This window comes from Microcaecilia unicolor, chromosome 11, assembly GCF_901765095.1.
Source record: "Microcaecilia unicolor chromosome 11, aMicUni1.1, whole genome shotgun sequence".
Taxonomy (NCBI): Eukaryota; Metazoa; Chordata; class Amphibia; order Gymnophiona; family Siphonopidae; genus Microcaecilia; species Microcaecilia unicolor.
In genome coordinates, this window is record NC_044041.1 from 175,794,295 (window position 1) to 175,816,158 (window position 21,864).

General features: G+C 45.6%; 1 protein-coding gene across 4 annotated transcripts in view; it reads right to left on the bottom strand.

Moving 5' to 3' along the window:
• The window catches only part of BICRA (BRD4 interacting chromatin remodeling complex associated protein), a 226,838-nt gene that overhangs the window by 20,016 nt on the left and 184,958 nt on the right, over positions 1-21,864 (bottom strand). For 3 of the 4 annotated variants that reach the window (XM_030218086.1, XM_030218083.1, XM_030218084.1), the window contains 4 exons: positions 20,700-20,981; positions 15,503-16,180; positions 12,417-12,609; positions 10,560-10,693 (listed from right to left, as the gene is read on the bottom strand). In XM_030218086.1, the coding sequence (XP_030073946.1) occupies positions 10,560-10,693; positions 12,417-12,609; positions 15,503-16,180; positions 20,700-20,981 (1,287 nt within the window). The remainder of the gene's footprint in view (positions 1-10,559; positions 10,694-12,416; positions 12,610-15,502; positions 16,181-20,699; positions 20,982-21,864) is intronic. The other variant, XM_030218085.1, reaches the window with a different exon arrangement.

Sequence of the window (21,864 nt, forward strand, 5' to 3'; positions counted from 1 at the left end):
GTGATCTTGGGCAAGTCACTTAACCCTCTATTGCCTCAGGTACAAACTTAGATTGTGAGCCCTCCTGGGACAGAGAAATATCCAGAGTACCTGAATGTAACTCACCTTGAGATTCTACATGGAATGTTGCTACTATAGGAGATTCTACATGGAATGTTAATGTTGCTATTCCACTAGCAACATTCCATATAGAAGCCTGCCCTTGCAGATCAGCAATGCGGCCGCGCAGGCTTCTGTTTCTGTGAGTCTGACGTCCTGCACGTACGTGCAGGACGTCAGACTCACAGAAACAGAAGCCTGCGCGGCCGCATTGCTGATCTGCAAGGGCAGGCTTCTATATGGAATGTTACTAGTAGAGGAGTAGCCTAGTGGTTAGTGCAGTGGAACATGGAATGTTGCTACTACCTGAGATTCTACACAGAATGTTGCTAGTGGAGGAGTGGCCTAGTGGTTAGAGCACTGGTCTTGCAATCAAGAGGTGGCCGGTTCAAATCCCACTGCTGCTCCTTGTGATCTTGGGCAAGTCACTTAACCCTCCATTGCCTCAGGTACAAACTTAGACAGTGAGCCCTTCTGGGACAGAGAAATATCCAGTGTACCTGAATGTAACTCACTTTGAGCTACTACTGAAAAAGGTGTGAGCAAAATCCAGATAAATAAATATCTCCCCTTGAAGGGCACTTCTTGTAAGTGGAGGCGCAGCCCAATGGTTAGTGCAGCAGGCTTCCTTATAAAGGAATAGGCTGATGATGTCACAAGTAGGAAAAGAAGCAGGGAGACCAAGTGGAGGAGTGGCCTAGTGGTTAAATACCAGTCTTGCAATCCAGAGGTGGCCAGTTCAAATCCCACTGCTGCTCCTTGTGATCTTGGGCAAGTCACTTAACCCTCCATTGCCTCAGGTACAAACTTAGATTGTGAGCCCTCCTGGGACACAGAAATATCCAGTGAACCGGAATGAAACTCACCTTGAGCTAGTACTGAAAAAGGTGTGAGCAAAATCTAAATAAATACATAGGCTCACCTTTACCACACTTGTTCACCCCTTCAAAGAAATGTAGTAGATTGGTGAGGCAAGATTTCCCTTCACTAAATCATTAATCCATGCTTTTGAATATGCTCTGTAATTTTGTTCTTTATAATAGTCTCTACCATTTTGCCCGGCACCAACGTCAAGACTCGTTTCCCGGATCTCCTCTGGAACCTTTTTAAAAAATGGGCGTTACATTGGCCACCTTCCAATCTTCCGGTACCACGCTCGATTTTAAGGATAAATTACATATTACTAAGAATAACTCCGCAAGTTCATTTTTCAATTCTATCAGTACTCTGTGCTGTTCTGCAATTATCAATCTTTCATCTTTAGGGGTTTCTCTCCCCCCCACCCCCATTTCTTTAGACATTCTCTACATATATCCAAAATATCACTAAAGGAATCACCACCAAAATCCATCCAATACACCAACAAATAGTTATCCATTCTGTCAGCCTCTGTAGTATCCAAAATTCAGTGACAACTTTTGCCCATGTTGCTATGCCGAGGTCACCCTACTAAGTCTCTACATCAGCTCCCTATCTGCTTCCATACACAGTTCATGTTTCTTCTACTATTAACTGACAAGTGCATTAATTCTGCAGCTGCTCAGTCCCTCTCCTGATCCCTCCATACACGCCTCCTAGCGATCTTGGCTGATGTACAGGTCTCAAAGTTGTATGTAGTGTGCAGTACACTGTGGAAGTGTACAGACTGCAATTTACTCAGCAGAAAAAGATATGTTATTTCTCTGTCTTCAGCACTGCATGCAAAGTTTGGCTTCTATTTCACATTTTTTTCTGGAAACTTCTGCTTCTAGTATGTGGACCCTTATTCATTATTTGGTGATTGTCTGGGTTCTCTGTGAGTAATAGAGATTAAGGATTCTGCCAGTGTATGATTTCTGCACAGAAGTGCACTGCTGTTAATAGCACTTGATGTAATGCTGGCACCAAGTGCTAGTAATTAGTGTATTTCTGGTGTGGCAGGTTTATGTAGGTGTTGTGTGTGTGCGTTTTGCCAGATTTTCATTAATGCCAGACGTCATCACACTAGTACGTGTATGCATATTTACATTGTTTTTGTTTTGTTTTCTGGTTGATTGTATGTAACAAGGCGGTTTACAATTAGAATATTAAAAATATCTAAAAAAGAAAGGAAATGTATACCATATGAAATAGGAAAGGAGGAGCATAGTAAAAAGAACAATTCAATCAGGCAGCTATATAAAGAGACTAGTAAAAAAGGCCCGTTTCTGAGAGAAATGAAACGGGCGCTAGCAAGGTTTTCCTCCGAGTGCGTATGTTTGAGAGAGAGTGTGTGTGAGGGAGTGTGTGTGTCAGAGAGAGAATGAGAGAGAGACAGTGTGTGTGTGTTTGTGTGAGAGAGAGAGTGCGTGAGAGAAAGAGAGTCTGTGGGTGATAGAGAGATAGTGTGTGTCAGAGAGAGTGTATGTGAGAGACAGTGAGTGTGTGCCCACCCCCCTTTTTGCAGGGCCCCCCTACCCACCCCCCACCTCTCTGGTCTCAGGACCCCCTTCCCCACCTCCCTCTCCCCTGCCCCCCCCTCCTGCCATCCATGTCCAGCGACCCCCCCCCCTCCTCCTCCCTCCCCCTCCAGCCACCCATGTCCAGCGACCCTCCCTTCCCCCCTCCACGCATCAAACCCCCTCGCCACCCGCAGCTGCTACTGGTAACGCTGTCCGGCCGCTGCTGCTTCTCCTGTTGAGCAGCAGCGGCCGCTACAAAAAGAAAAAAAGCCATAAATGTTTTTAAACATCAAGCACAGCACCGCAGACAGCCATCAGGCATTGGCTGTCGGCTCTGCAGCCGCTCCTCCTCTCGCCTCACTGTGCTCCTCTGGGGTCTTACTCCAGGGGCAGTGACGTGGAGGCGAGAGGAGAAGCGGCTGCAGAGCCGACAGCCAATGCCTGATGGCTGTCTACTGTGCCGCGTTTGAGGTTTAAAAACATTCATGGATTTTTTATCTTTTTGTAGTGGCCGCTGCTGCTCAACAGGAATCAGCTGTGACGTCAGCCTGGCTACGGAGCCTAGTTCAGCATCTCCAGGAGCCACGGACAAAGGCTAGAACGTTGGAGATGAGAATTATATAGGATTAAATCTAGTGCCCACTATGTTGTAGCAGATTATCAGTGAAAAGAATGTGACTCAATTAATTATTACTGAAGTTATTTTTCTTTAGACCTTTAAAGGTAAACCCAGCATCACTTGTTAATCACCATCACACTGTTTTATGTGTGGTTACAGGGTTCATACCCTTCATGTCACTGCACATATTCTTGTAATTTAATTCATTTTCTAAGCTTTTTATATATTCATGTCAGCTGAAAAGTAGGATTATACAACAGCTTATAGATACTTAAGAAGCTGGAAAAATAGGGCTATACACCAACACGTGTTTCGCTAACAGGGCTTTCTCAAGGTATATCCCTTTAAGTCTCGGAACAAGTATCCAGTGTTCGGAACCCCAGTTGCCCCAATATATATAGAGACCATATGACAAATTTTGGTATATACAATTATATGACCTGTATGTATACATTTTGAAATGCATAATTCTACACTGCATACACGTGCAAATACCGATTTCAAGTGGCTAGTTAAACATGGAGATCCACATCACACAGAGTTTTCAGAGGGGGGAGCATGGTTTGGGCAGGATTAATTTATACAAGTATTCCCCGTTTTATAAAGGGATTACACAACGTATGGAGAAAACCTTCCACGTCAGGTTTTACACCAGCTCATTACTACCACAGCTCTACAGAGGATTTAAGGGAGTCATTCTTCTTACTCCCATTTGCACCTCACTTGAAGCACTATGTGGAATATTAATTGTTTAATCTTGGTAGTACTGGATGCTGCATATTTGTTCCTATTGAAGGATGCCTTTGACCTGCCTCATTGCTGCCTACTTTGCGACTGGACTGGGATATCAGCAATTTAAGCTGCATTCTTCTCTTTCCTATTCCCACGCGTACTTTGTTTCATGTTTTTTGAGCGATTTTAATGTACCATTTTGAGCCGCTCAGAAAGGCTTTTGATTGGGCAGTATAAAAAGACTTATTAAACTTGAAACTTTTTTGTTTCTCTTTGTTCAGAGTTTGCAAAGTTTAATAAATATATTTCAACTAAAAAAAATAAATAAATTGTGGCCTCCCTACTTAATTGGCAGAACTTTCATGTGTACCTTTAATAAAATCGAGCAGCTAGATGTTGAAGTGGTGCCTGCCTTTCATTTTTTCAATGTCTGTGGGCCCGATGCACAAAAATTACTGGGCCACCAACTAGTGTTTTTGAGTGATTCCAGCTGGTTCAGTGAGCTAAGTATTCAGCGGGCAATGACCGAAGGGGTTCTGCAGGCTTTTTTTTACGTCCGCGGCAGCAATGAGAATCCTATGCTACATAAGTACGTAAGTATTGCCACACTGGGACAGACCAAATGTCCATCAAGCCCAGCATCCTGTTTCCAACAGTGGCCAATCCAGGTCACAAATACCTGGCAAGGTCCCAAAAATGTTCAATACATTTTATGCTGCTTATCCCAGAAATAAGCAGTGGATTTTCTAATGTATTTAAACGAGCAGATTAGTATTTAAATGTGCATTCTGAGCAATGCGCAAAGAAGCCCTTACCTTTAACTTTAGAGGAAATTTTTATGTGAGGTCAGGAGCTGTCAGAAGTGCAGGGCTGATTAAAGAAATGGCCTCCTCCTGACTTCTGCTATACAAAACCCCAATATTTTGCTGTGGTTCACTGCTGCTTTTTCCTGTATGCGCCCCATAGCAGCAGTTCTCTCTCCTTCTAGAACTGGCTGCACGGAGGCTCTAGTGGAGGCAAGATAGCAGTAACTGCTCCAAAAATGCCTCTGCTGTGGCTGCCTTAATTCACTTTCTAGCAGGAGGAGACAACCTTTATTTTTCTCCTTTTTCGCTGGGCTGGTAAGCAGAAAAAATTATGCACCTTGTGTGTAGGATGCATACGAGGGCAGATCAGCTCTTTGGGGTGTTTGACATTCCTTTCGGGGCTCCAGCTCCTGCAGTTTCCTCAGTTCAGGTAAAATCCACTGGATATGAAGGAAGTGACGAGGAAGATCCAAAAATATTTTGCCCTGATGTGACTCTAGCTTTGAAAAAAAAAAATAAAAAAAGAAGCTACACACAAGCTTTCATGCATGCAGCCTGTATGTGTGTATGAAAGCCATGTGCAGTACGACATGTACAGAGCAGCCATGCTTGGAGATTGACTGACTGCTCTGCGCATGCCCTGGCAGCCTTCATTACCAAGCTAAATGGCAAAAGTCCATGCAGCTCATTTGCATAGGATTTTTTTTTTCTGCAAGCAATTCTTTACGGGGACTTTTGTGCATCAGCCCCTATATTTGTAAAATGGCTGCTCTCGCTACATGTGCGCCCCTGCATCTGTGGATCCTTTCTAAAAGGATCTCTAAGTCCTATGTAAAATGGGACTCCAGATTCTGATGCAAAATACGTTGTATGGGTAAAGAGAATGGATGAAGGGGAATATTTACAATTGGATATATTGTCCTTCCCAGGCAATTCATATGGAACGTGAAGAATTCCATAACTGAATTTCCAAAATTCACACTCTCATCACTTCTCGCTTGGACTACTGCACCTTGCTTCTCACAGGTCTTCCACTCAGCCATCTCTCTCCTCTTCAATCTGTTCAAAATTCTGCTGCACAATTAATATTTCGCCAAAGTCGCTATGCCCATATCAGATGTGTTAGTGTCATTATTCTATGCACTGTGTGAAGAGAGAAAATCCTCGAGTATCAAGAAATGCAGGCAAAGACCAAGAAAATGTAGTAGAAAGATACAGAAATATTTCTAGCTGTACTGCATGCCACAGACTTGATTAAAAGCCATCTCCAAGGAAACCTCGATAAGATGCCTGTACATATGAACTCCAGAAGAAAACTTTCATTGGCTTGATGCAAGTACTGCCGTAAGCATTAGCAGTAAATTTGAGAAACTGAGATCATAGTCTATACAACCTAGCTTAGGAGTAAGAGCACAATTAACCCATTTTGAGCCATTGTCCCTAAAATGGGCATCCATCACGGAGATTGCCACTGGGGGCTCTGCACTTAACATCTGAAAAGACTATACAGTGTTGTCTTTAGCTGTGAGGCAAAGCTCATCTTCAGATGTGGTCGCTTTGGATGGCATGGAACCTCTTCCAGCTCCTAGCTTTTAGAGCGTTGAAGCTTAAGCCTCTACTCCAAGCCTGATATCAAGCCTCTCTGGCTCACTGTTTGAGTAGCCTGAATTCTGAATGCAGCATGAATGGATGGTGTGAGGTTTTTCTTGATTCCTAGGTCTATCCTTGGACCAAGCAGCTGAAGAAGTTATAGCCCCTTCAACACAGTCACAAGAAACCTCTACAACTCTACTGTCCTTAGTTTGAGCCTTTGATGCGAACTTCAAGCAGCTGGACTTTAATTTACTAGGAAGGAAGGCAAATGTCTATCTTTCTAGGCCAAACCGAACTAGGTGACTTCTGTGCACAAAGGCCATAACAGGAAGAATTGTGGCTGTGTTCTAGACATGGTCATAACAAAATAAGACATGCCAAACTGGGTGAAACCAATGGTCCATCAAGCCCAGCATTCTGGCTCCAATAGTGACCAGTTGGGGTCACTTGAAAAGTAACATCACATTGCAAATAGGAAAACCCATTTTATAGGAAAGGATTAATCATTTAGGAGGTCCTAAGCAAACAAGTACATTACACACTCCCTTCCCCCACCTATTTAAATTTTTCAAAAACAATGTCCTGCATGGGTCTGACTGCATACAAAAGGTGGCAGAGGAAGAAGCTGTTGGTAAGAACTGCTGCTCACTGACTATTGCTACCAACTGAAAGACAGCACACGAGTTGGGAAAACAGGTGGACCTTTGTGGGCAGTGGTGGTTCTGGTCATCCCTCTCCCCAACTCTTCTTTCTACCAGCAAATGACTTACCAGGGCCAAAATCTGCCACGGAAGCTACTGATTCAGCATATCTAGGATGGCCCCTCCTAAGTAACTGAGTCCTAGGCATGTGTCTAGTTTGCCTATCTTTAATCCTGCCCTGCCATTTTATGCTGTTCATTTCCAGAAGTAGAAGGTCAATACCCCTAAGGTTATCCAGCCATATAACTGTTAATGGACCTGTCACCTGGAAATTTACCCAATCCTTTTTAAAACTCAGCTATTTGGACCATTCAATCTGCCCAGCAAGGTGGTTAGGTTGTACATGGCACTTTGTGCAGACTACATCTCTCATGTCTTCTTAGATGTGCAAAAGTCATTTCACTGCTGATTTGAGCAGATGAACTCTACGCTTGGCTTCCATTCTCTTACCCTTCAGGGATCCAATGTGTATATTTACTCCTTGTTGAATTCTACCACTTTTCTCGTCTCCACCACATCTTCTTGGGAGGGCATTCACCATCCTTTCCGTGAAAAAATATGTCCCGAGTCTACATCTTCGTAGCTTCTTATCATGCCTTTCCTTTTTGAAAATATTCAATTGTTCACTAATACCTTTCAAGTATTTAAAGGTTGTATTTCCTCGGTCCTTTTACTCCTCCAGGGTATACCAAGGCCACCGAGAGATGGGGGCAAGGCCTGGGGCAAACAATCTTAAGGACCTCTCACATGCCCCGTGGCACCTTCCTCAAGTGAACCCCCATGCATCCCCCACTTACTGTGTCTGCTCCCTCAGTTCATCTTCTCTCTCCTGCTCCAGTGTGCCAGGCCCAGGACCCAAGTTATCATGTTAACGTGTACTCTGCTTTGCTGCCACAGGCCCTTCTTCCTGCCACATTCCCTCCCGCCTATGCAGAAACAAGAAGTACTTTATACAGGAAGAGGCGGGATGAGGCAGGAGAAGGACCTGCAGAGCAGAGCAGAGTTAATGCATTAATGCAATAACCCAGGTTCCAGGCCTAGCACACAGGAGCAGGAAACCAATCCAGGCTTTTTCTGCCTGTATGTACCTGCCTGTCACCGGAAGCCTTGCCGGCGCCAAAGCCATTTTGGAGGCTGAGGCCAGGGGAATCTTGCCCCCCTTCCCCCTTCTGGGGTATACATATTTAGGACCGCCAGTCTTTTCTTCTATGTTAACTAATGCAGATCTCGTATCAATTTGGTTGCTTTTCTCTGGACCATTCCCAGTCTCTTTATGTCCTTACTGAGATATAGCTAAAAAAAAACTGAACACACCTCACCACTGACTTGTACAGGGACATTACCAGCACCACCTCTTCCTCCTTCTCCTTTCTGCTGGCCATGCCTCTTTTTATGCAGACAGCATTCTTCTGGCTTTAGTTACCACCTTATCACATTATTTTGCCACCTTAAAATCCTCAGACACAACTATCCTGAGATCTCTCTCTTGAGCATGAGCCTCTCCCCTCCTATCGCATACAGTTCTTTCGTATTTCTGCATCCCGAATGCATCACATTCTACCCTTCTTCAGGATAAAACTTAATTGCCAAATACTGCAGTTTCTGTGGATCACATTTCAGATTGTCTACTCCTTCAAGGGCATCCACACTATTGCAGGCCTTCATGTTATCTGCAAAAAGGCAAACTTTTCCTTCTAACCCTTTGCTCACAAATATACTGACAGAACCAATCCCCAACATGAGGTACTCCACTCTCATGTTCTTTCTGCAGAATTAATTCTATTTATTACTACTCTGTTGTCTGTCGGTTAAGGACTTTTTTCTTGCTTGATCTGTTAAAATAAATCTCCTACATATAAAAATAATAGTATCAAGTCCTATAGTCTCTATGACACACAAGTGACAACAAGATGGCATCATGACCTATTTGTTGAATTGTAGTGTTGAAACCTACGAAGTTAGCATGCACTGTGGCACTTTTATAACCACTAAAGGTGATGAATGCTAAGCCACATGGTCCCTTGGCTCAGTAGACCCAAGTACTTCCTGCATGGAACGAAAGAGGTTGTGGCGATGATTAAACAGCTTGCACAGGTTGTGATAGGGACAAGTTAACAGCCTGAGAGGCAGGACAATAATATGCTGAAATCTTCTGCTCAGTGTGTGGCGGCGGCCAATAAAGCAAATAGGATGCAAGGAATTATTAAGCAAGGGATGGTGAATAAGACCGAAAATACTATAACACCTTTGTATAGCTCCATGATGAGTCCACACCTTGAGTATTGCATTCAGTTCTGGTCGTCATATCTCAAAAAAGATATAGCGGATTTAGAAAAGGTTCAAAGAAGAGCAATCAAAATGATAAAGGGGATGGAACTCCTCCAGTATGAGGAAAGGCTAAAGATGTTAGGGCTCTTCAGCTTGGAAAAGAGATGGATGAGGGGAAATATGATACAGGTCTACAAAATCCTGAGTGGTGTAGAACGAGTAGAAGTAAATCAATTTTTTACTCATTCCAAAAGTACAAAAACTAAGGGACACTCAAAGTTACATGGAAACACTTTTAAAACAAATAGAAAAAAATATTTCTTCACTCAATGAACAGTTAAGCTCTGGAATTCTTTTCTGGAGGATGTGGCAATAGCGGTTAGCATATCTGGGTTTAAAAAAGGTTTGGACAAATTCCTGGAGGAAAAGTCCATACTCTGCTATTGAGATAGACATGGGAAGCAACTGCTTGCCTGGGATTTGTAGTATGGAGTGTTGCCACGATTTGGGTTTCTGCCATGTACTTGTGATCTAGCTTGACTACTGTTTGGAAAACAAGATATTGGACTAGATGGACCATGGGTCTGACCCAGTATGGCTATTCTGATGTTCTTATGACAAGGGAATGAAAGAGTGCTACAGTCCACCTGGGATGTGGAGGCATGCTTGGGTTAGCAAGAAGTTCAGGGGAAGAGAAGAAGAAAAGGAGAAAAGAGAGCTGGGTTTGGATATGGGAGAAAAAGAAAGGGCTGGGCAGGGAAGGGGAGGGATGATGGGTTCAGGAGCAGAATTTGGTGGAGGGAGAAATGACATCCACTACAATACAGGTGGCCCTTCTGTGAGCAATTCAGAAGTGTCAAAAACTTACTAGGGTGATCTGTATGAGAACAGTTTAAAAAAAAACACTTGAAGAAAAAAAAATTAGGATGAGATTTGAACGGTTGCAGAAGAAAAAATATGTATTGACTATTGCCATGGACAAAAACTGAGCGGGATTTATGGCCGCATGGGAACTAAAATACACGGGCATTGAAAGGCTTTCAGGCCTTTCCAGAAAGCTCTGGAAGAATCCATTAGTTTTTGGCACCAAGCACTGACCCGTGTATATCACTATGATGAACTGTGTATCTTTACAGAAATATAAATGCAATGCCACAATAAAACATGGGATCTAAAAATGTATCTGAAATAAGTAGGCATGACATTCTAAATAAAGCCAAATAAAATAAATAAATGATGTCAGTAATACCTATCAAAGTGACATGTGATGAGGAGAATGTTTGGAATCAGTTTGTGTGTCACAAATAGGGTTTCTACTTACCTGTACTGGCTGTTGCATGGGGAGTGGAGCCCCAGGCCCAGTCTTCATCTGCACGGCACTCACTTTGCTCGGCACAGCTGCTGGGGCAATGCCAGAAAATACTTTAGGATCAGGAGGGACAGGAGCTGTGATACCTAGGGAAGACAACAAAGGACAGCGTATGAGTCAATGAGTTCAGCAGCCTGGCTGCCAAGGTTCATCCTGCTCTCCCTAGTGACATCACACTCTGTTGCTTGGAGATAGCGGGCATATCACTAGCATGCGTCTGCTAGAGTAATGGAACCTACTGGGAGGCGTGGAATGGCCTCCCGGTGGAGGTGGTGGACTGTTCCAGAATTTAAAAAGGCATGGGATAAGCATGTGGGATCGCTTAGGAACAGGTAGAACTGGGGGTTACAGAGGATGGGCAGACTGGATGGGTCATTTGGCCTTTATCTGCCGTCATGTTTCTACCTGTCCTGATGCACTCCCAGGCACTTTTATTTCCTAAATTCTACCCACTCATGTGAGTCCTGTGCATTGGATTTTTTAAAGGAAAACTAGGGTAAGTCCTTCCATGGCAACACCACCAAGTTCACAGATCCATTATGTCATCAGAGGTGGAGCCAGGATTGATAGTTTGAAGAGGTCAAAGGTTAACTCAAGTGGGCGGTATGCAGTGCAGATGTTGGAACTGCTTGCAGTCTTCCTCTGGTGGTACCTCTGGATGCTATGCAGGTGGATAAAATGAGCAGAGTGGTGGCTGGAGAAAAGACTGCCACAGCCTTTACTAAAGTGGGTCTCTTCCTTCCTGGGTGTTTCTTCCCTCTAGAACAGTGGTTCTTAACCCAGTCCTCGGGACACATAGTAACATAGTAGATGACGGCAGAAAAAGACCTGCATGGTCCATCCAGTCTGCCCAACAAGATAAACTCATATGTGTATACCTTACCTTGATTTGTACCTGTCTTTTTCAGGGCACAGACCGTGTAAGTCTGCCCAGCACTATCCCTGCCTCCCAACCACCAGCTCTGGCACAGACCGTATAAGTCTGCCCAGCAATATCCTCGCCTCCCAACCACCAGCCCCGCCTCCCACCACCAGCTCTGCCACCTAATCTCAGCTAAGCTTCTGAGGATCCATTCCCTCGGAACAGGATTCCTTTATGTTTATCCCACGCATGTTTGAGTTCCATTACCGTTTTCCTCTCCACCACCTCCTGCGGGAGAGCATTCCAAGCATCCACCACTCTCTCCGTGAAAAAATACTTCCTGACATTTTTCTTGAGTCTGCCCCCCTTCAATCTCGTATCGTGCCCTCTAGTTCTACCGCCTTCCCATCTCCAGAAAAGGTTCGTTTGCGGATTAATACCTTTCAGATATTTGAACGTCTGTATCATATCACCCCTGTTTCTCCTTTCCTCCAGGGTATACATGTTCAGGTCAGCAAGTCTCTCCTCATACGTCTCGTAACGCAAATCCCGTACTATTCTCTTAGCTTTTCTTTGCACCGCTTCAATTCTTTTTACATCCTTAGCAAGATACGGCCTCCAAAACTGAACACAATACTCCAGGTGGGGCGACACACCTAGACAGTCGGGGTTTCAGGATACCCACAATGAATATGCATGAAATAAATTTGCACACAATGGAGGCAACGCATGCAAATTTATTTCACATGTATTTATGGTGAATAACCTGAAAACCTGACTGGCTGAGTGTGTCTCGAGGACCGAGTTGAGAACTCCTGCTCTAGAATCACAGGGTTAGAGCAGTTTACATGTGGATGTGCTTTTCACCAGCGTGGATGGCTGCTCTAGCAGTAACAACAGCTGAGCTGCCTACCCTCCTTCTTGACCCTTTCCAATCTCAATCGAACCTGCAGAAGGTGGTTGGGCTGAGATCTGGCCAGACGTATGCCCATGGAGCGGAGATGGCGTCGTCCCTGTGACCTGCTGCCCCTGGGTGCTGACCAGGACGGAAGGCGGCTGGCTGTTGAACTGACTCAGTACTGGTGATGCCTGACTGCTGGGAGGCGGCTGTTTGGTTTGGAGAATAATGCCGTGCTGCACCTGTTCCAGAGAAGGAGAGATTTGTAAGGCACTGGCACTGCAGCACACACCACTCTGCCCTCCTGGCACCATCAGCTCAATCAATTTTTAATATCTTCGTTTGTCTAACATGCAGTGACCAACCAGGGTACAGAGCATGCTGAAACAGTAAGCATACTACTTAATGCTGACAGCCTGATTTGGGATAAACTTATCAAAATAGATACTTTAGATTCCTTAAAACTTTGCTTCTCAAACACTAATTTATTGGCTGCTAGCTAAAGCCAGGCCAAGACCAAGGGGCAATTTCATTATCTGCAAAAAACTGGCATAAAACTGAAAAGGATAAGCTGGCATATCACATCTTACTGGAGGTGCTGACAATCAAAGCAAACGCTCTGGAAAGCAATAAGGCTTCCTGACCATAATGGTGAGTATACATGGTCAGGAACAGACCCACCACTTGTGCAGATGTTTTCAGTCACACAGATCTCTTCAAGAACATTTTATTTTGCAGAAGTATCATGAGAATAGTGGCTTATCCCTAAATCATTCATGAACTAGACAGCTGCACACATAGGAGCCAACTTTTCAAAATGATTGGGGGTGCTTAATTTTTTTGTATTTATTTTACAGGTGGTGCATTTCTCCCCCTCCCCTCGCCCCCCTCCCCCTCCTCAGAGTTCCAGGCCCCCCCCCCTCTCCTCTGAGTTCCAGAAAACAATCCCTCCCTCCTTCCTTCCTCAGAGTTCCAGACCCCCCTCCGAGTTCCAGACCCCCCTCTGAGTACCAGACCCCCCTCCCTCCTTCCCTCCGACTCAAGTTCCAGCCCAACCTCTTCTCCCTCTCCCACAACAGTCCTTCGCCTGCCCCTCACCTTCCTGCATGCTGCCCATAACTTAAAAGTCATCTTACCGGAGTCCCGGTGGCAGCAGTAGTGAAAGGCGAGCACGAGCAGGCTCGACTGCCTTCCCTTCTCGTTGCTCTCAGCTTTGCCTCTGGTCCTGCCCTCATTTCCTGTTTCCACAAGGGCGGGACCAGAGGCAGAGCTGAGAGCAACGAGAAGGGAAGGCAGGCTGAAGCGCCGACTCGCCGAGCCTGCTCGTGCTCGCCTTTCACTACTGCTGCCGCCGGGACCCCGGTAAGATGACCTTTAAGTTATGGGCGGCATGCAGGAAGGCGAGGGGCAGGCGAAGGACTGTTGTGGGAGTGGGAGAAGAGGTCGGGCAGTGGGCTGGCTCCTGGGGAACTTCCGGTTCCGGCGGGGAAATATTGGGGGTGCTCGAGCACCCAAAGAACCCACGGAGTCGGCGCCAATGGCTGCACATCTACACAACAGTAAGGAAATCACTTTCATACAAAATTATAACTAGATATTCAATGAGTGTCACAGTCTATGGCCTTAGTGAGCAGATAACAGTCAGCACCACCTTTAAGAGGGAATCTTTAGTATTATGCAAACATTGTATTATATCTCTGGTATTTGAATTCCAGTGCTGTTAAATGTGTATACTGTTTCATGATAGTTCTATTATTAGGTTTCGATTTACTGTTTTCAAGGTTACCTCATTTATTATTGATTTTCCTATTGTTATGCTGTTAACAAACCTGCTTATTTTCGAAGGAGATGGCCGGCCATCTTTTGACACAAATCGGGAGATGGCCGGCCATCTCCTAAACCCGGCCAAATCGGTATAATAGAAAGCCGATTTTGGCCGGCTTCAACTGCTTTCCGTCGCAGAGCCGGTCAAAGTTAAAGGGGGCGTGTCGGCAGGGTACGGAAGGCAGGACGGGGGCATGGTTACGAGATGGTCGGCTTCGGCCGATAATGGAAAAAAGAAGGCCGGCTCTGACGAGCACTTGGCCAGCTTCACTTGGTTCATTTATTTTTAGGACCAAGCCTCAAAAAAGTGCCCCATTTCACCAGATCACCACCGGAGGGAATCGGGGATAACCTCCCCTTACTCCCCCAGTGGTCACCAACCCCCTCCCACCCCCCCAAAAAAATGTTTAAACATTTTTGTGCCAGCCTCTATGCCAGCCTCAAATGTCATACCCAGCTCCCTGACAGCACTATGCAGGTCCCTGGAGCTGTTTTATTGGGTACTGTAGTGCACTTCAGGCAGGCGGACCCAGGCCCATCCCCCCCCCCCCCCCCCCCCCACCTGTTACACGTGGTGGTACATGGGAGCCCTCTAAAACCCACCACAAACCCACTGTACCCACATCTAGGTGCCCCCCTTCACCCATAAGGACTACGGCAGTGGTGCACAGTTGGGGGTAGTGGGTTTTGGGGGGGGGGGGTTGAGGGGCTCAGCACACAAGGTAAGGGAGCTATGTACCTGGGAGCTTTTTCTGAAGTCCACTGCAGTGCCCCCTAGGGTGCCCAGTTGGTGTCCTGGCATGTCAGGGGGACCAGTGCACTATGAATGCTGGCTCCTCCCAGGACCAAATGCATTGGATTTGGCCGCCATTATTTTCCATTATCGCCGGAAACCGATGACGGCCATCTCTAACGCCGGCCCAAATGTTGAGATTTGGCCGGCCTCAACCGTATTATCGAAACGAAAGATGGCCGGCTATCTTGTTTCGATAATGCGGTCGGGTATGCCGCGGGGCCAGCCATCTAGATGGCCGGCCCCGTTTGATTATGCCCCTCCACAATGTAAGCTTTATGTTAAACTGTACCTGCTGTAAACCACCTTGGGTGAATCTCTTCATAAAGGAGATTAATAAATCCCAATAAATAAATAAAAATAAAAACAAAGGTGGTCTTAGTTGATGGATTTTACGACCAGCTAAAAGTTAGCTCTAGTAGTTTTAATCTACTGGCAACAGTCACTGCAAGTTTTCCGGCACAAGAACTGTTTCTGGCTTTCACGTGGATGCTTTTCCCACGTCTTTGCTTATTTACCTGCTGGAACCGCTCCAGAAGCTGCTTCTGTTGAGGAGCAGGATTGGAAATGGCAGAGAGTGCCTGGAATTGATTTGGTGCCATCTGAAAGCTCTTTTGTTGCTCAGGCGTGAGATGGAGGGCCTGGGAGGCTGGATGTGGTTTGATTTGGGCCTGTGTAGGGAACTGGAGCTGGAATGTGTGTTGCTGCTGCTGGGCCTCTCCTGGGACCGGGATTTGGGCCTCAGCTTGGGACTGGATTTGAGCGGCAAGCTGGATGTGAAGTTGCATGTGGGGAGGCGACGCCAACTGAGGTTGTGCCTCTGCTGCTTGTAGCTGTGACAGGTGAGGCTGAAATGGGGGCTGTACCTGAGACTGTGGGGAGGGGCGTAATGGGTGCTGGGCAGGGCCATGAGGAGATGAGGCCATCTGATTCTGAATCACAAACAAGTTTTGCATTGGCATCTGCGGTGTGCAGGAGCGAGAGAGTGGCTCCGATGGGGGTCGTGACAAAGTCTGCGGCTGGGAAGGTGGCCTGGAGAGAGGCTGGGAAGGTGGCCGGGAGAGAGGCTGGGGCTGTGATGGAGGACGAGACTGGTGTGGTGACTGCATCTGTGACAGGTGAGCGGGCTGCAGCTGGGGGCTCTCCCCCACTGACGGATGAGGTAGTGAATGCGACGGAGAGGCTCCAGGAAGCTTCTAAACAAACAAGGAACAAATAAAGACATTAAATTAAGCAAAGGTTAGCTGTTATGGCACATATACATAACTATTCTCCAAATATCTCTGCTTATGGCACATGGAAAAAGAACAGTTATTTAACCTAGAAACTGCAGCATATAAATAATAAATTGGACATTATTAATAAAGAAAAATGCAAGGCAAACCTCTAGGCATCAATATATCATACTGGCCTAGTCTCCAAGGGGCATTATTTAGTGGTCTTTCAGCTTATTTCTCTGTGGATATTCTGTCTACACCCCAAAGATTCTGTATAGGTCACTCAAAGTTGGGCACATAATTTTGGGCAAGGATCACAGAGCCATGTGCAAACTAATTAAGTGATAACAATCAGTTATTGGCATTAACTTGACAGTAATTAGAAGCTACACGTGGATCTGCCCCATGCCCTAGTCAGGGCCACCGAGGGGGGGGGGGGGCAAAATTCCCCAGGCCCGGTGCCTGCCTGCCTCCTCAGCTCCAGGCCCCCTGCATTCGAAGCGGCAGTCACAGATAGTCTCCCTTCGGCCTTCCCTCCTTGTGTCCCGCCCTCATGGAAACCGGAAATTACATCAGTCGAGGGCGGGACACAGGGAGGGAAGGCCAGAAGATAGGCGATCTGCGACTGCCACTTTGAATACAGGGGGTCTGGAGCCATGGAGGCAGGCAGGTGAGACCGGGAGCGGAGGGGGGAGCGATGGGGGGCGGCAGCAGCGGCGGGCCGGGGGGCGGAGGCGGGGCGGCCTTGCCCCGGGCCCGGCCTAGTCTCTTGGCGGCCCTGGCCCTAGTCTATAACCTGCGCACCTAAATTTCATAGCGCACAACTCCAAAGGGGCATGGCCATCAGAGAGGCATGGGCAGGTTAGGGGCATTCTCAGAAATTAGGCACGTTACAGAATATCTACATTTGCAAGCCTAACTGCCATCAGCTGGATGCAAGCATTTACACTAGCCTTCTAGCAGATGGAAATGCATATGCCCAAAGGTAGGCACAAACTGCCGGATTCTATATAGCACGCTTAAATCTAAGCGTATTCCACAACACTGTACACAAGTTAATTGGTTTAACAAGTCAATCAGCATTAATGGCACTTAAGCAAGAACTAGCACTAATTAGAATATACATGCATAAGCTTATGCCGTAACTCACTGTGCCTAAATTCTAATGCACACATCCAAAAGGGGCGTGGTTATGGGCAGGGAAATGGACATTCTGTGAGCGTTCTCAAATTTATGCACGTTGTTATAAAATATGGCCCTCTGTGTCTAAATCTACGCCCGATTTTGCTGGTATAAATGAATGCGTGTAGTTTTAGATTAACTAAGCGTATTCTATATACCGCTCCTAAATCTTGTAGAATATGCTTAGGCAAAAATTATTTCCACGCAGATTTTTCAGGCACCATATACAGAATCTCCCCCAAAATGTGCTCTAAGCTACTATTCTGTAAAGGTTGTTCCACGCAGCGCGCCATTTACATAACACTAACTTAGTGCCGATCATCCCAGTACCTAATTTTGGTTCGTCATTTATTGTATTTCCCCCACTATGCATACCACTGCGTTGTCACCTTGCACCAACGGTTGCCTTTGCCTTAATCAATGCTCTTCACTCTTATTCATGATTTCCATGTCTCAAAATCACAGAATTCTTTTACATACGTTAACATTCCACTAAAACAAAACAATTATGCACCTTAATACCCATGTTTACCCAAACTACTTACATAATTCTTATGTAATATACCTCTAACACCTACATCTGCATCTTAAAACTTTAACAAATATTTATCCACAGATTAATAACTGACACAGAAAGGTCAAGTTTTCTAACTACAGACAGATCTAGAGCCAGAAGCAAAGAAAAGGGCCATCCTTTCAAGGAAAGCATGGCTTTTGCAGGCAGGAAGTAGGGCACAACTGGAGAGGAGTAACAGAGGAAAGTGACGGAAGGAACTGGTGGCAGAAGCAGCCTTCAGGGTTAGCAAGAACGGAGCCCGGAGCAAGAGCAGGAAAGAAGGAAATTCAAAGAAGGTACGACAGGTCAACTATAGCAGACTTTGAACGGTGCTGCTGCACCCCAGGGTCAACAACCCCCTAAACTCAGAGCCAGCTCAGCACGTGAACCTCAAGCTGAGGAGAACTGCTCAATTATTGACTCAAGTGCGCAATGACACTTCTGGCATATCTGACCATACATTTCTCTTGAGGCATGGGAGAATTTTAAATCTAAAAACAAATCTTAAATCGCAGGTGTTAGGTATAGAATATTTTATTTTTTTAAAAATCTGTTTTTAAACTTCTTTTTAAAAACAATTTACAGTGGGGGAAATAAGTATTTGATCCCTTGCTGATTTTGTAAGTTTGCCCACTGACAAAGACATGAGCAGCCCATAATTGAAGGGTAGGTTATTGGTAACAGTGAGAGATAGCACATCACAAATTAAATCCGGAAAATCACATTGTGGAAAGTATATGAATTTATTTGCATTCTGCAGAGGGAAATAAGTATTTGATCCCCCACCAACCAGTAAGAGATCGGGCCCCTACAGACCAGGTAGATGCTCCAAATCAACTCGTTACCTGCATGACAGACAGCTGTCGGCAATGGTCACCTGTATGAAAGACACCTGTCCACAGACTCAGTGAATCAGTCAGACTCTAACCTCTACAAAATGGCCAAGAGCAAGGAGCTGTCTAAGGATGTCAGGGACAAGATCATACACCTGCACAAGGCTGGAATGGGCTACAAAACCATCAGTAAGACGCTGGGCGAGAAGGAGACAACTGTTGGTGCCATAGTAAGAAAATGGAAGAAGTACAAAATGACTGTCAATCGACAAAGATCTGGGGCTCCACGCAAAATCTCACCTCGTGGGGTATCCTTGATCATGAGGAAGGTTAGAAATCAGCCTACAACTACAAGGGGGGAACTTGTCAATGATCTCAAGGCAGCTGGGACCACTGTCACCACGAAAACCATTGGTAACACATTACGACATAACGGATTGCAATCCTGCAGTGCCCGCAAGGTCCCCCTGCTCCGGAAGGCACATGTGACGGCCCGTCTGAAGTTTGCCAGTGAACACCTGGATGATGCCGAGAGTGATTGGGAGAAGGTGCTGTGGTCAGATGAGACAAAAATTGAGCTCTTTGGCATGAACTCAACTCGCCGTGTTTGGAGGAAGAGAAATGCTGCCTATGACCCAAAGAACACCGTCCCCACTGTCAAGCATGGAGGTGGAAATGTTATGTTTTGGGGGTGTTTCTCTGCTAAGGGCACAGGACTACTTCACCGCATCAATGGGAGAATGGATGGGGCCATGTACCGTACAATTCTGAGTGACAACCTCCTTCCCTCCGCCAGGGCCTTAAAAATGGGTCGTGGCTGGGTCTTCCAGCACGACAATGACCCAAAACATACAGCCAAGGCAACAAAGGAGTGGCTCAGGAAGAAGCACATTAGGGTCATGGAGTGGCCTAGCCAGTCACCAGACCTTAATCCCATTGAAAACTTATGGAGGGAGCTGAAGCTGCGAGTTGCCAAGCGACAGCCCAGAACTCTTAATGATTTAGAGATGATCTGCAAAGAGGAGTGGACCAAAATTCCTCCTGACATGTGTGCAAACCTCATCATCAACTACAGAAGACGTCTGACCGCTGTGCTTGCCAACAAGGGTTTTGCCACCAAGTATTAGGTCTTGTTTGCCAGAGGGATTAAATACTTATTTCCCTCTGCAGAATGCAAATAAATTCATATACTTTCCACAATGTGATTTTCCGGATTTAATTTGTGATGTGCTATCTCTCACTGTTACCAATAACCTACCCTTCAATTATGGGCTGCTCATGTCTTTGTCAGTGGGCAAACTTACAAAATCAGCAAGGGATCAAATACTTATTTCCACCACTGTAGTTAAGGATAATTACTGCCCCCTTGTTATGTCAACTACAGAGTAAGAACTTAACTCTTGATACACAATGTACTCTACCATAGAAAATGAAATCACATATGGCTTATTTATTTATTTCAGTCTCGATTATCTGCTTATTACTTAATATGAGACCCCAAACAGATTACAATCAAATTAAAAATATGTCTGTTCAGGACTCTTCATCACCGTATACTGATTTCCAGCACACTATTTACGAGCTGGTGAAGGAGATCACATAATGCAATTTCAGTGTTATCAATTTTGGGAAATTTTGCTTTAGGGTGATTTTTCCTGTTTTTTTCTGTCATATTCCCCAGTCTGGCTGTGTATTTTATTTAACAAGGATGTACTGGAGTAGGGGGGGCACTAATCTGATTGTGTGCTGCGCCATCCCACCCGTTAGACGAAAGCAAGCAAAGCACTCCCTCCCCCCCCCCCCCCCCCCCCCCCCGCAAAGAAGAAGGATTTCAGTGGCATTAGTACAATCTTAAGAAGAAAGAGGTGGGGGGAAAAATAGAAGACCAAAGCAGCTTGGTGCAAAAGCACAGTGGAAACAAGGCTACCTGGCAAGCCAGAGCCTGCTGGGGCTGGCCAGCTGCAAAGTGAGGTATCAGATTAGGTGCTTTGGACTCCATCACCGCTGCCAAGTTGTGAGACAGCTCTTGGCCGGCGCTGCCGGCACTGCTGCTGACTATCACCGAGGCGGGCACACTGCTGGTGGTGCTCAGAGTCGTGGTGGTTATGCTGTAGATGGGAAGAGATGACGGAGCCGAGGACTGGCTTAGGTTGCTCTCCTGTGGCATTTTCAGGGTGGCAGGGTAAAACGGATGCTGGCTCCGATCCTTCTGAAATTTCCAACAGATTTAGCAGAGACTATATTTAACCTTCCTTTAGCTTAAATTCTGAACCCTGAATCGCCAGTATCACAAAGAATTTCAAGAAAACCTACATATCTACAAAAAGACCTCACAGTACAACAGAAACCAAACCCAGTGTCCCAATTCTTATGCGACCATTTCTCAACTAATGGAAACCCCTTCTGTTCAATGGAAATATGACTGAAATAGAAGGTCTGTTTAAAATAATTAAAATAAAACAATGGCACAGTGTGAGCCTGTGAGGGGTACGAATTCACTGTGCAGTAATAGATTGCTTTCTATACGTGTAATGACTATACAGAAATTGTAATTTAAGCATTGGACAAAAACTGAAACATTTCAAAAGATGCAAGTTTAAGAAAAGTCAAAATGGGAGTTAATTCTCTACCTGTGTGCCTTTCATTGTGGATATTGTGGAAACCTGATGGGACAAGGTGTGTCTCAAGAACTGGGTTGAAAAACACTTTGCTATAAAGGAAGGAAGGAAGGCACCTATTTTCCAGTATAGGATACCAGCATAACCATATGAACTTAAGCACTCGCCAACCATAGAGTTGGTAAGCCTTTAACAGCAAAATGTTTCCACAGTTTCCTCTAAGCTGGGCGGGAGTCCTCCACCTATAGTCCTCCCAGTGGGTGGCGCTGTTTCACTATCACTTTTTCCATAGTGCTGGACAGGCAAGCTCTGCAGGACTCCACTGAACCTGCTTATCCCTAGCAATTGAAAACACAATACTGAAGCACTGTCCCCCCCAAACCCCAGACAGTAATAAGAACATAAGTATTGTCATACTGGGACAAACCAAAGGTCCATCAAGTCCAGTATCCTGTTTGCAACAGTGGCCAATCC